The sequence below is a fragment of the Schistocerca piceifrons genome, chromosome 3 (assembly GCF_021461385.2).
Source record: "Schistocerca piceifrons isolate TAMUIC-IGC-003096 chromosome 3, iqSchPice1.1, whole genome shotgun sequence".
NCBI classification, from domain to species: domain Eukaryota; kingdom Metazoa; phylum Arthropoda; class Insecta; order Orthoptera; family Acrididae; genus Schistocerca; species Schistocerca piceifrons.
Window position 1 is genome coordinate 166,022,420 of NC_060140.1, and position 12,469 is coordinate 166,034,888.

The 12,469-nt window shown below is 44.3% G+C and overlaps 1 protein-coding gene across 1 annotated transcript in view; it reads left to right on the forward strand.

The window, feature by feature from the left end:
• Nucleotides 1-12,469, forward strand: part of LOC124790042 — a 459,476-nt gene that overhangs the window by 193,971 nt on the left and 253,036 nt on the right. The window contains exon 3 of the mRNA XM_047257599.1: nt 5,929-6,086. Coding sequence (XP_047113555.1) covers nt 5,929-6,086 — 158 coding nt within the window. The remainder of the gene's footprint in view (nt 1-5,928; nt 6,087-12,469) is intronic.

A 12,469-nucleotide genomic window follows, 5' to 3' on the forward strand; every position in this document is an offset into this window, starting at 1 on the left:
GTTCCACTGTGCGGCAGTGTGGGATTACACATAATGTCACAAAATGTCTAGAAATATTGCAACAAACTGTTTGTAATGGACACAGTATTTCCAAATACACCAAAGAAATAGTATTCAGTCTTCTTCATAGGTGAAATAAGCCTTGGACCCTCTACAAGCCACGAATTTGTAATTCTATAGACTGAAGAATACATTACAATATTTCCGGAGTGCTTCATTGCAACACATTCCCGTGCTGCACAGACACACTGTACAGGCATATGGACCATGACTGCTCACATAAATACAGCTAGTGAACAAATATTCCATTATGATGACCCGAGCCGGCCGGTGTGGCCGTGCGGTTAAAGGCGCTTCAGTCTGGAACCGCGTGACCGCTGCGGTCGCAGGTTCGAATCCTGCCTCGGGCATGGATGTGTGTGATGTCCTTAGGTTAGTTAGGTTTAATTAGTTCTAAGTTCTAGGCGACTGATGACCTCAGAAGTTAAGTCGCATAGTGCTCAGAGCCATTTGAACCATTATGATGGTAAGATTCGTAAGACAGCTTGTTCTCAATATAAAGTGATGGATGATAAAGGATATCGGACTTTTGCACCTGATAATGGAATCAAGACTAGAGGAAAAGCAAGACGCGTTCATTCAATTTGTCGACCTGAAAAAAGCGTTCGGCGTTGTAAAATGGTGCAAGATGTTCGAAATCATGAGAAAATAGGAGTAAGCTATAGGGAAAGACGGAAAATATACAGAGTGAATCACTAACTATTGCCAAACTCCAAAGGTACGATAGTAGCTGAAAAGTTTGTGAGACAAATGTTGCATGGGACGACGGGTCCATAACATCTTGATTTTTTCTTGCTAGGTGGGGTCGCGTCAGAGATATGAAGGTCAACTCTTTTTTTTATGCGATGTTATTGTTTAGTACTTATTTTCTGATAGCGGCTATCGAGACGAATCCAGTGATGTGTAACAGTAAGGTCTTTGAAGGTCAACGAATGTCAAAAAGGTGGCATGAACGTTCATTTACAGAAGGTGTTCGAAGTGATGACCACTGGTATCAATGCAGTGCTCCAATCTTCTTATCATGGATTGAGTGGTATTCCTGATCACTTCGGCAGTTACAGTTACCGAAGCACATACACTGACAATTCTGTGCTGTTTATTCTTATGATGACAACCTTCCCTGCCTTACAGTTAATACAGAATCCTACTCCCGTTATACCATTTTCTGCTGCTGTTGATGTTGCCCTGTAATCGTCTGACCAGTAATTACTTTCTTCCCATTTCACTTCACTAACCCGCACTACATCTAGATCGAGCCTTACCATTTCGCCTACCACTTTCGAACATGAGACATTATACACTCCGATTCGTAGAAAGTTATCCTTTCGTCGGTTATTTAATCTTTTTCTCATGGTCCCCCCTCCCTTGGCAGCCCCAAACGGAGTTCCAAGTGGGAGACTAGACGGGAATATTTTGCCAGTGGAGAGATCGTTATGATCCTTTTGCAATTGCAGTCCACACGTTCTATAGACACAAAATATGTGTCTTTCATTCAGTGGTTTCAATTGCCTTTCTCATGCTACTGATCATTGCTGAATCATTCGCCTTTTAGGGGTAGTTTCCTACACGAAAGGCAAGAGAGTGACCTGAATTTCTGTTGCTACTCCCGACCTCTTTGAGACTGCCGTTGGCAGAACAAGGGTGACTTCTTATGACTGAAGTCATAGGCTATATTGCTGTTAATTTTTATTCCGAATTTAAACTGTGGCTCTGATCGAACTCAGTCGAGGACGTCTCTATTACTAGACAAAGACGCCACTAGGCCAATGGGTGCACAGAATGAATCTAGTGTATCATAGAATTAGTGCTTATGCCTTAAGTGCATTTCAGAAAATAGGAAGCTGGCTTCTTACTTAAATTACTTAGACAAAATCGTAAGAGTACACGAAGAATGTCATACAGATATTTTATCGATGGGTTCGGGATGGCCATAGTGTACTTAATGCAGGATGTTACCGGCTCTATATAACTAGTACCAGAGATAAATAGTTCGATCGGCTGTGTCGGATCATATAACGAATTTTCTTTGAAGCAAATAGTTAACCATGGGTGTCACCGCCATGTGGTGAGAAGGATGTGACCTCTTCCCGTCACCCCCCCCCCCCCATACAATATTTTTTGAAAAGCAATTTCAATTTTTATATTCTTAGACGACACAAAGTGACACAGCTGAACGATTACAAAAAAATGGTTCAGATGGCTCTGAGCACTATGGGACTTAACATCTGAGGTCATCAGTCGCCTAAAACTTAGAACTAATTAAACCTAACTAACCTAAGGACATCACACACATCCATGCCCGAGGCAGGATTCGAACCCGCGACCGTAGCGACCGCTCGGCTCCAGACTGTAGCGCCTAGAACCGCACGGCCACTCCGGCCGGCGAACGATTACATTCAAACTTAACCAAGTACGCATAGTAAAAGCTGTTGTGCAGTAAGAATTAATAAACTTATGTTACTTGCTAACAAGACTGTATTTCAAGTTTTAATGAATTATGTTGGTACGACTATGAGTGATAAAGGAGTGGGTTAGATAAGCAGGAATCTGCTTGGTTTTGTTGCAAGTTTGTAAAGGGATGTCAAGGGGACAAACGGCTAACAATCGAACACCACGCGACGATAACTTACAGTTCGGTTGGTATTGTAATCAGATCTATAGTCAGTGCATATGTTAAGAGGAGTTGCTATGAAGAGAGTTACCTAAGTAAAGGAATGGTAAGTAAATATTTATTACAAAGTGTATTCCAGTTTACTCAATTTTACAACAAACGTGTAGTAGAATACCTAGTTTATACGACTTCATCAATTGGAAATATGTGATAAGGTCTTATGGGACCAAACTGTTGAGGCCATCGGTCCCTAAGCTTACGCACAACTTAAACTAACTTACGCTAAAGACAACACACTCACCCATGCCCGAGGGAAGACTCGAACCTCCGACGGTAGGGAGGCATCGAGGACCGTGACAAGACGCCTAACACCACGCGGCTACTAATCGTGGTCCTACGAGTTCATCAGCAGCTTTTTAAACAGATCAACATAGAGCATATAGCCAATTATATTCCATACATATTATTTTCCCTTGATCCTTCCCCACAAGAAAGTCAATAATAAACAAGCAATTTATCCGTCACAGCTTCGCCTGCGTTACCAGGAAAAGGAAACTATGCAGTACAAGTTTTGGAAGGGCTTTCTTGTAAACCAATAATTTTTCCAAGTTCTTCGCGTTTTAAATGCGTAGATCAGTATCGTAAACTACGAAAGACATCTTGTTTTCTGCAAGATTACACTCCTGGAAATGGAAAAAAGAACACATTGACACCGGTGTGTCAGACCCACCATACTTGCTCCGGACACTGCGAGAGGGCTGTACAAGCAATGATCACACGCACGGCACAGCGGACACACCAGGAACGGCGGTGTTGGCCGTCGAATGGCGCTAGCTGCGCAGCATTTGTGCACCGCCGCCGTCAGTGTCAGCCAGTTTGCTGTGGCATACGGAGCTCCATCGCAGTCTTTAACACTGGTAGCATGCCGCGACAGCGTGGACGTGAACCGTATGTGCAGTTGACGGACTTTGAGCGAGGGCGTATAGTGGGCATGCGGGAGGCCGGGTGGACGTACCGCCGAATTGCTCAACACGTGGGGCGTGAGGACTCCACAGTACATCGATGTTGTCGCCAGTGGTCGGCAGAAGGTGCACGTGCCCGTCGACCTGGGACCGGACCGCAGGGACGCACGGATGCACGCCAAGACCGTAGGATCCTACGCAGTGCCGTAGGGGACCGCACCGCCACTTCCCAGCAAATTAGGGACACTGTTGCTCCTGGGGTATCGGCGAGGACCATTCGCAACCGTCTCCATGAAGCTGGGCTACGGTCCCGCACACCGTTAGGCCGTCTTCCGCTCACACCCCAACATCGTGCAGCCCGCCTCCAGTGGTGTCGCGACAGGCGTGAATGGAGGGACGAATGGAGACGTGTCGTCTTCAGCGATGAGAGTCGCTTCTGCCTTGGTGCCAATGATGGTCGTACGCGTGTTTGGCGCCGTGCAGGTGAGCGCCACAATCAGGACTGCATACGACCGAGGCACACAGGGCCAACACCCGGCATCATGGTGTGGGGAGCGATCTCCTACACTGGCTGTACACCACTGGTGATCGTCGAGGGGACACTGAATAGTGCACGGTACATCCAAACCGTCATCGAACCCATCGTTCTACCATTCCTAGACAGGCAAGGGAACTTGCTGTTCGAACAGGACAATGCACGTCCGCATGTATCCCGTGCCACCCAACGTGCTCTAGAAGGTGTAAGTCAACTACCCTGGCCAGCAAGATCTCCGGATCTGTCCCCCATTGAGCATGTTTGGGACTGGATGAAGCGTCGTCTCACGCGGTCTGCACGTCCTGCACGAACGCTGGTCCAACTGAGGCGCCAGGTGGAAATGGCATGGCAAGCCGTTCCACAGGACTACATCCAGCATCTCTACGATCGTCTCCATGGGAGAATAGCAGCCTGCATTGCTGCGAAAGGTGGATATACACTGTACTAGTGCCGACATTGTGCATGCTCTGTTGCCTGTGTCTATGTGCCTGTGGCTCTGTCAGTGTGATCATGTGATGTATCTGACCCCAGGAATATGTCAATAAAGTTTCCCCTTCCTGCGACAATGAATTCACGGTGTTCTTATTTCAATTTCCAGGAGTATATTTTCACTTTATGACTGGTTTTAATGATCAGACTAATAAATTATTGAAAAATATAGATTTCTTCATCTGTTACTGCTTCCCTCAACCGAATGAGTCGAAATTTTGCATAAATGAAGATTCCACATACGGAAAGAAATTAGTGCTATTGCCGTTTCGAAATTTTTCACCATTTCGTGGTAAAAGCCGATTCAATGATTTTCATTGTCACTAACAGTATGCAAGAAGCTGATGTATTGTTTCCATTGAGAACAGTGAGGAAATATAGGTCCTCATTTTTTCAATTATTTTGAAGGGAGTCTCATGTAGACCCCTTGTGATCTATACCCTGTCTATTGATTTCCTCCCCATCCCCACCCCCTCCCCCAAATAATTTACTGCTGATCCACACGGCCAGTCCAGCGACACCTGAAGCGCCATGAACTGTCACCACAGCGGTCTTGTTTGCGGCTACCTTTGTGGTGGAATCAAAGGGAGGCGTGCGTGCCGTTGTGTCACCATGACTACACTGGACGCAACACGTCGCCTTTTCAGATGAGTCTCAGTTGTGCGTCGAGCATCTGTGTGGACATATCGAGTACACAAATTTCAATTAGAACACACATTGCCAGACGGCATTCATAATCGTCATACAAGTCCAGTAGCTGGAGTCATGGTGAGGAGAACCGTTGTGTACGCAATACGAACATTGTTGAATCACACAACTAATAATTAGGGCAGGAGCCATTAAGATTCTTATATGTTACGTCCAGTAACTGTGGCAGTAATGATCTGATGTATCTTGATATGGACATTGTACAATTGTTAGCCGGGGAAGCACGTTCTGCTGATCTCTCATGCATTGTAAACAACTGATCAACCGTTGTCGAGGTACTCATACGTCCCTCAATCGGCATCGGTACTATTGATCACCTGTGGCAATGAGCTGAAGCAGCAGGGAATGCCACATCCACTTCTGTCATCCAAGCTTACTTATTGTTAGTCTCGATGTTCACTGGATTGGAGGCATTGTCGCTGCCAGAGGTAACAGCTGTGTATAATATCCCTAAATTATCTACAAATTTACTTATGTATTCTCTCCTTCCAAGTCCTGCCATCTTATTCACCAGCAATGTAGACACAAATGTGATCCGCAGAACCTGTGTGCTGTGTGTGCAGACCCCACGACGTGGCCCCAGCAGCTGCACCACCACCACCACCACCACCAACACGACTGGGGGCCCCACGTGGAGAGCTCGGAGGCGGGCAACGTCAGCGTACGGATCGGGCAGACGGCCACCCTCGACTGCCGCGTGCAGCTGCTACACGACAAAACGGTCAGTCCTGTACATTGTCTGTAATGCTGTTGGTAGTCTAGATAACACCTGGCGGCGTCAGTCTTCTACGCAATGCATTTTTTTCACTTGATCATATTGTTTCTCTGAGATACAAGTATCGTTCAGTGCTGACACTCTAATCTGCATGGGTAGTGCCCCATTCATTGCTCGTTCCGGAGCTTGCGTATTTGCTCTTCTGAAAAAGTTCAGTTAATGTTATCTTTATCTGAAATGCAATAGAGATGTTTTTCATGTTGTTGTTCGTTTCGTTATTTGTAGTGGTACTTTTATAAGCGTACTTTACCGCCACCTGCAGTGCCACAGACGTGAACTTTATTCTCTTATTACAGTTGCCACACTGTAGTCTTCATTTAGTACCTGTTTAAGAACTCCTCCGTAACGGCACGGTATCTCAGCGTGTCTGGTCAGAGAGAGGGCTGCATTCTGTAATTAAAGAAAAGAAGAAAAAAGAAAAACAACTGAGTGAAATATTCAACGATGGACTTGAAAGGGTGTCATGTGACGTCCGTCCAGACCAAATCTGACGGAAAAAAAGGACGAAAAACAGTGGGGGGGGGGGGGGGGAGGTCGTTACCGTACGCCTTTGCAGTGGGCTGAACTCTGAGGCAGCCCGGTTCAAATCGAATGGATGAAATTTTTACTGCCTGTATTTGGCAGTGAAGGCGAGGAGAAATGGTGACGTAAAGTTCATAAACGTCATTCTCTGCGCCAAGTCCTGTATTATCGGCAGTGTCTCACGAGATAAGGACATGTGACACTGTTGATGGCTATCCGATCGTCGGTTAGAGACGTTAAAATCGACGGCCCCGTTAGTGCATTTTGAGAGAAGTAGGAAATGTGCCACCACTGTGTCTCATTCTCTCCCATTATCGTCATCATGTAACATAATCAAAACACTACACTCTACATACATACATTAAATCAACCAACACGGTACAAATAGTCATGCGTCACAATTCTCACATATCCGCAAGAAAAGGGTCAACGTGCACGGAGAACGCCCTTTCCGAAATATCACTGAACCAAATCCCGTGGCGGATCTCAGCTATTACATACCACATTTACATTTCACTACCTCCTTTCTTTTTATTATACAGATTTACACAAGAAATAGGGTACAGACTGTAGTCCTTGTGTACCTGTACACTAGGGAATGGAAGCAGTCTGGGAACATCCAGACGCTCTGAGGTTGTTGTCCATTTAAGAGTGGACCAACTACAGCGATGTCAATGGCTGCCCTTAAGACTTCGGTATCACCTGAGGAATCTTACTACATTATGGCCACCGAATCGCATTGAGCCGTGCGTGGCTCGTGTTCCCGCTAAACCCGCTGGGCAATACAGGTAATAGGATGATGGAAAGGGCCAAGGGTTGAAGTCAGTTTCTGCTTCTAATTGTGATTTATTGTAATTTAGCAACTCTTTCACGGCTGAAGACCTCCAACAAGAAATCTTAACAAAATAAAAATCTAATAAAGATAGCAATAAAATATTTCGAAAAACAACATACGGAAAGTGCAATACAAATGGCTGAGGGCCACAATTAATTTCCAGATTATGTTACCATACACCTTTAAAGGCAGAAGGGCAACAACAAATCTTAAAAAATGAAAAATTCAGTTTGAAAGCAATGAAATAATTTAAAACAGAAAAGGCAATATATGCAAGGTGCAACACAAATGGCTGAGGGCCACAATTAAATTTCAAAACTTCATTCAATTAAGATAGCAGTAAAATAATTTAAAGAAGCAACATATGCAAGGTGCAATACCAATGGCTGAGGGCCACAATCAAACTTCAAAATTTCAAAATATAGATTACGATAATCCTTAAAGGCAGAAGGGCGCAGTGTCTAAGCTTGAAAGATAAATTTAAATATTAATTTTGCAAAATTTTAAGAAAACAAATAAATAACCATAAGCCTAAAATTTAAAATAGCTGACAAGAGATAATTAACCACTGGTGGCACTCAGAAGCCCTCCAGGGAGGTCGGTCTGCCCTCGTTCACTTAGGTGAGACAGGTGATGAGCCAGACTATAGCCTACTTGATCCGTCGAAACCCAACCAAGGGACACCCACAAACACTGCACGACGACCTGAACGATACACAACAGTAACTAAGCACGCATGAAGACAAATCGGGAATCGATGCACACACACACACACACACACACACACACACACACACACACACACACAGCCGACTCATGAACGATCGGCGAGCCAAGACGCATCGTCCTGTAGGACGACCGACTGATGATCCACCAAGACCGTGGCCCAGCTCAAGTGATGCGAGACGGCAATGGTCGGGCGAGCCATGTCGACGCAGACCTCGCTGCTGCTCCAACCAGACTGTACTAGTGACGCATTCCAACTACCCGACTGACAGATCCGGACTGCGCTTCAGACGCGTTCCAACTGACTGGCAGCCCGAACTCGCTATCCGAACTGCAACCAACATGAACTGCCAATCAGAACTCTCTACCCGAATAGGCTATCCCAACTGCGACCAATGACTTACAAGTGACAATAGCGCTCGAGCAAAGATACTATGAGAGGGGATATATCGATACGCGCTGCTAACGCTGCTCACGGTCAGGCAAGGCAGCAACTTAGTAACAGTAGTAACTTAAATTAACATAGTGAGATGGAAGTACGTTGAAAACAAGATGCAAAATACAAGATGGCGGGAACACGAGCCACGCACGGCTCAAGCATGTCCTGACCAGTTTATCGAAAATGGTTCAAATGGCTCTGAGCACTATGGGACTTAAGATCTGAGGTCATGGTCCCCTCGAACTTAGAACTACTTAAACCTAACTAACCTGAGGACATCACACACATCCCTGCCCGAGGCAGGAATCGAACCTGCATCCGTAGCGGCCGCGCGGTTCCAGACTGAAGCGCCTAGAACCGCTCGGCCACACCAGCCGACACCAGTTTATCCTTACCTGAGGTTGGACAGTGTACTTTGCAAGCGTTACGGAACATTTGGCGACAGTCATAAGTTGGTGATGAGTGAACGATCAAGAAGAGATGGGAGACACTGCACATAGTTGAAGGAAGACCAGGGCATAAACGCCTGGTGAGGACGTGATCATCAGAGATGGAGCAAAAGCTCATAATGTGGAAGAATAGGGAAGGAAATTAATCGAGTTCCTTAAGAAGTAACCATCAAGGCATTTGCGACATATGATTTTGGAGAATCGTAGTAAACCTAAACCTACGTATTCAGACGGAGACTTGAATCGCCGTCGTCTATAATACGACAAACGTGTTTTAACTCTGCACCAGCTACCTCGGTGCTTATTACTGAGGGTAAATCATAACCTGCACTGGACGCCTCGTCTGTTGTGACTGGGGCCGATCTACCTGGAAGGACAAGTACAGAGGGAGAGTGTGCTGGTCGTCGAGTACTCCAACGTTAGGTGAGTTACGGAGCTTCTCTGGAAAACAGCTGGTAGGTACCGAGGGAAGGATGGTATGCGCTGCGTATGATCCTTAGAGGTCATCGTGTGAGATATGAAGGAGGGTAACACTTACTGAGAGCACTACATACAGATCGTTGGAAATTGTAGCTCATATTCTCACAAACAATATCTACCGTCAGCACTCAGAGACCACCCTGTGTTCCTTCGTACGATTGGCAGAAATAGCGAATACAGTTACTCTTGCTCGTGGAGTAGAAACACGATCCAAACCTGCATCTCGAATCCTAGAACGTATCAAGTTGTTCTCATCAGGAGCCGAGAGTTGGAAATAAATTGCGATTATCTCGCATGTGGATTTCTTACGCACCACATTCGGGTAGACAATGGTAGGTACCCTCTGTGCTCTACACATAGGAATATTGCTACTTGGATGACTGACTACAGACCGAGTGCTTTCCGTAGTGTTTCAGGGTGAAAGAACCCTACGTTGGCGCCATGATCAGTCACGTTACGTGTTTGATTTGGATTGCTTCGAAACATTAGGAAGAGAGAGGAACTGTCATCCTTCCATGAAGAAAATCGGAAACGTAATTAGGACATTATTTAATTGTTTTGGTCTTCCTTCAACTATGTGCAGTGTGTTTGGTGTTTGAATTAGTCTCACTTATTAATTTTAATTAATACCATCAAGAATCATGAAGAAGATACGCTCAAAGCTAGTCTTAAAATTAAATCTAGTTTAAAAATAACCAAGTGGAGGCTTACGACTGGAGAGAATCAGCTTATAGCGTTAAACACAGGCCAAGGCCGAATGACAGATAAGAAAGAAATACTCGAATGTATTGAGAATTTTTATAGTAACCTGTACAATAAATCCAATGACGATATCTTAATCCAAGACGAACCGGATACCTCTGTTTTCCAAATCCCAGGAAAATTGGAAATTTGTGGTATGTCCAATGGGACCAAACTGCGAAGTCATCGGTCCCTAAGCTTACACACTACTTAGTCAAACCATCGAGCTCTTGGTACGTCAGGTCGTGTATCTCATAGACACTCCGCTATGTGTGTACAAGTATCTAAATGGTTTTGGCACATTTTTGTTTGACAGTGAGTTTTCAGTCTTATAACGTTACGAGAAAATGTACGTTCTTTGTTTTGATCATACGTATACATGTGAGCGAGTGCTCCTCATTTTTAAATTAATAGTACTTTGCCCAGACATCGTCTTGTTATCATGTGGGACGGGAAGACAAAGGAAGCAAGCTTAGTTAGATATTTTACTAAGTTGTCTCATCCGCAGTTCATTAGATAAATTAGAGGTGCCTATTTTCGCTCAACGCGATTTTGAGATTCTAAAATTCCCGATTTTTAGCAAACTTCTTTATAATTGGGTCTTTGTTTCAGCCACATTGTCGTGTGATCCTGTGATGGGTTCAAATGGTTCAAATGGCTCTGAACACTATGGGACTTAACTTCTGAGGTCATCAGTCCCCTAGAACTTAGAACTACTTAAACTTAACTAACCTAAGGACATCACACATCCATGCTCGAGGCAGGATTCGAACCTGCGACCGCAGCGGTCGCGCGGTTACAGACTGTAGCGCCTAGAACCGCTCGGCCACTCCGGCCGGCGTGATGGGTTCGATGTTCTTTGTTTGCTTAGTGTTTCACAAGTGTTCGCAGTTTCAATGACTGTCTAGAAGTCGTGTGACTTTTTCATTAAGATGTGGTTTTTGTCACTAAATAGTCTGGTTTCATACATCGTGTGTTCGTCAGTGTTCTACCATGTGTTCACTAAGTTATGTTGTGTTGCCTATTCATATTTACCACTCAGATGTGCTAAATTTCCTCATAAAAGAATAATACCAGTGAGTGTGTTTAATTTTTGTTTGTTTTTCTGATATCAGGTTTCTTAGTTAGTTACACCATCCACAAATCATTCTTTTACGGAAATTATGTGGAACGAGTCAGTTTACAGGCTACCCATACATCGAAATTCGTCTGTGAGACAGAAGGAGTTACCCTGAATAACGATTTTAGGTTTCACCTAAAACTTGCTTAGCCAATTGTTATACATTTATGCCCTTGGGGAAAAGATCTCAGTTTCTTGTTGCTGCATATTGAACTCCTTTGTGAGCCACTGACAGCTTTCCTCTAGGGTTTTAGGTGTGGACAACACTATTCTTTTCAACTTGTGATAGTTTATTTAAGATGAATTTTGCTACTGAATACATGTATTGTGTTGGTACAGCTAAAATACCTAACTCCTTGGACAAGTACCATGATCACTGCAGCTGAACACCACATGTTATCCTTACTGCTCGTTTTGGTCCAATCAATATTTTCCTTCTAAGTGATGAGTTACCCCAGCAAATTATTTCATAAGACATTACTGAGTGAAAGTTAACTAAATGTACCAGGAGGTTGATTCCTTTGTTTCTCCGGCTAGCAATTACACAAATAGCGAAAATAGCGGAACATCATTGTTTGAGAGGCTTCTTCCATTTCAAGTTTTCATCAACACGTACAGCCAAAAATTTAGAGCATTCTACACGATTGACTCACTCAGTTTCATGTGCTGCATCAGCTGCTGATACGACTCTGTTTGCTGCACAGAACTGGATGTAGTGTGTTTTCTCAAGATCATGGAGAGTCTGTTGTCAGAGAGCCATTTAATAATTCTTCGAAAACCATAAATAAAAATCTCTTACGTTGTTTTCTGTCTAATGGATTTATTATCATACTAGTATCGACTCCTCAAACTACGTATTCCGCTTGTTTAACGTTAAGCGAAAAGTCATTTACTCAAATAAGGGGTCAGAAAGAACCAAAACTTCATTCCTGTGAAACTCCTTTTGTGATATATCCCTAGTCACTAAAATATTCTACGTTTCCTACATTGTTTGAATCATTGAGGACAACGTTTTGT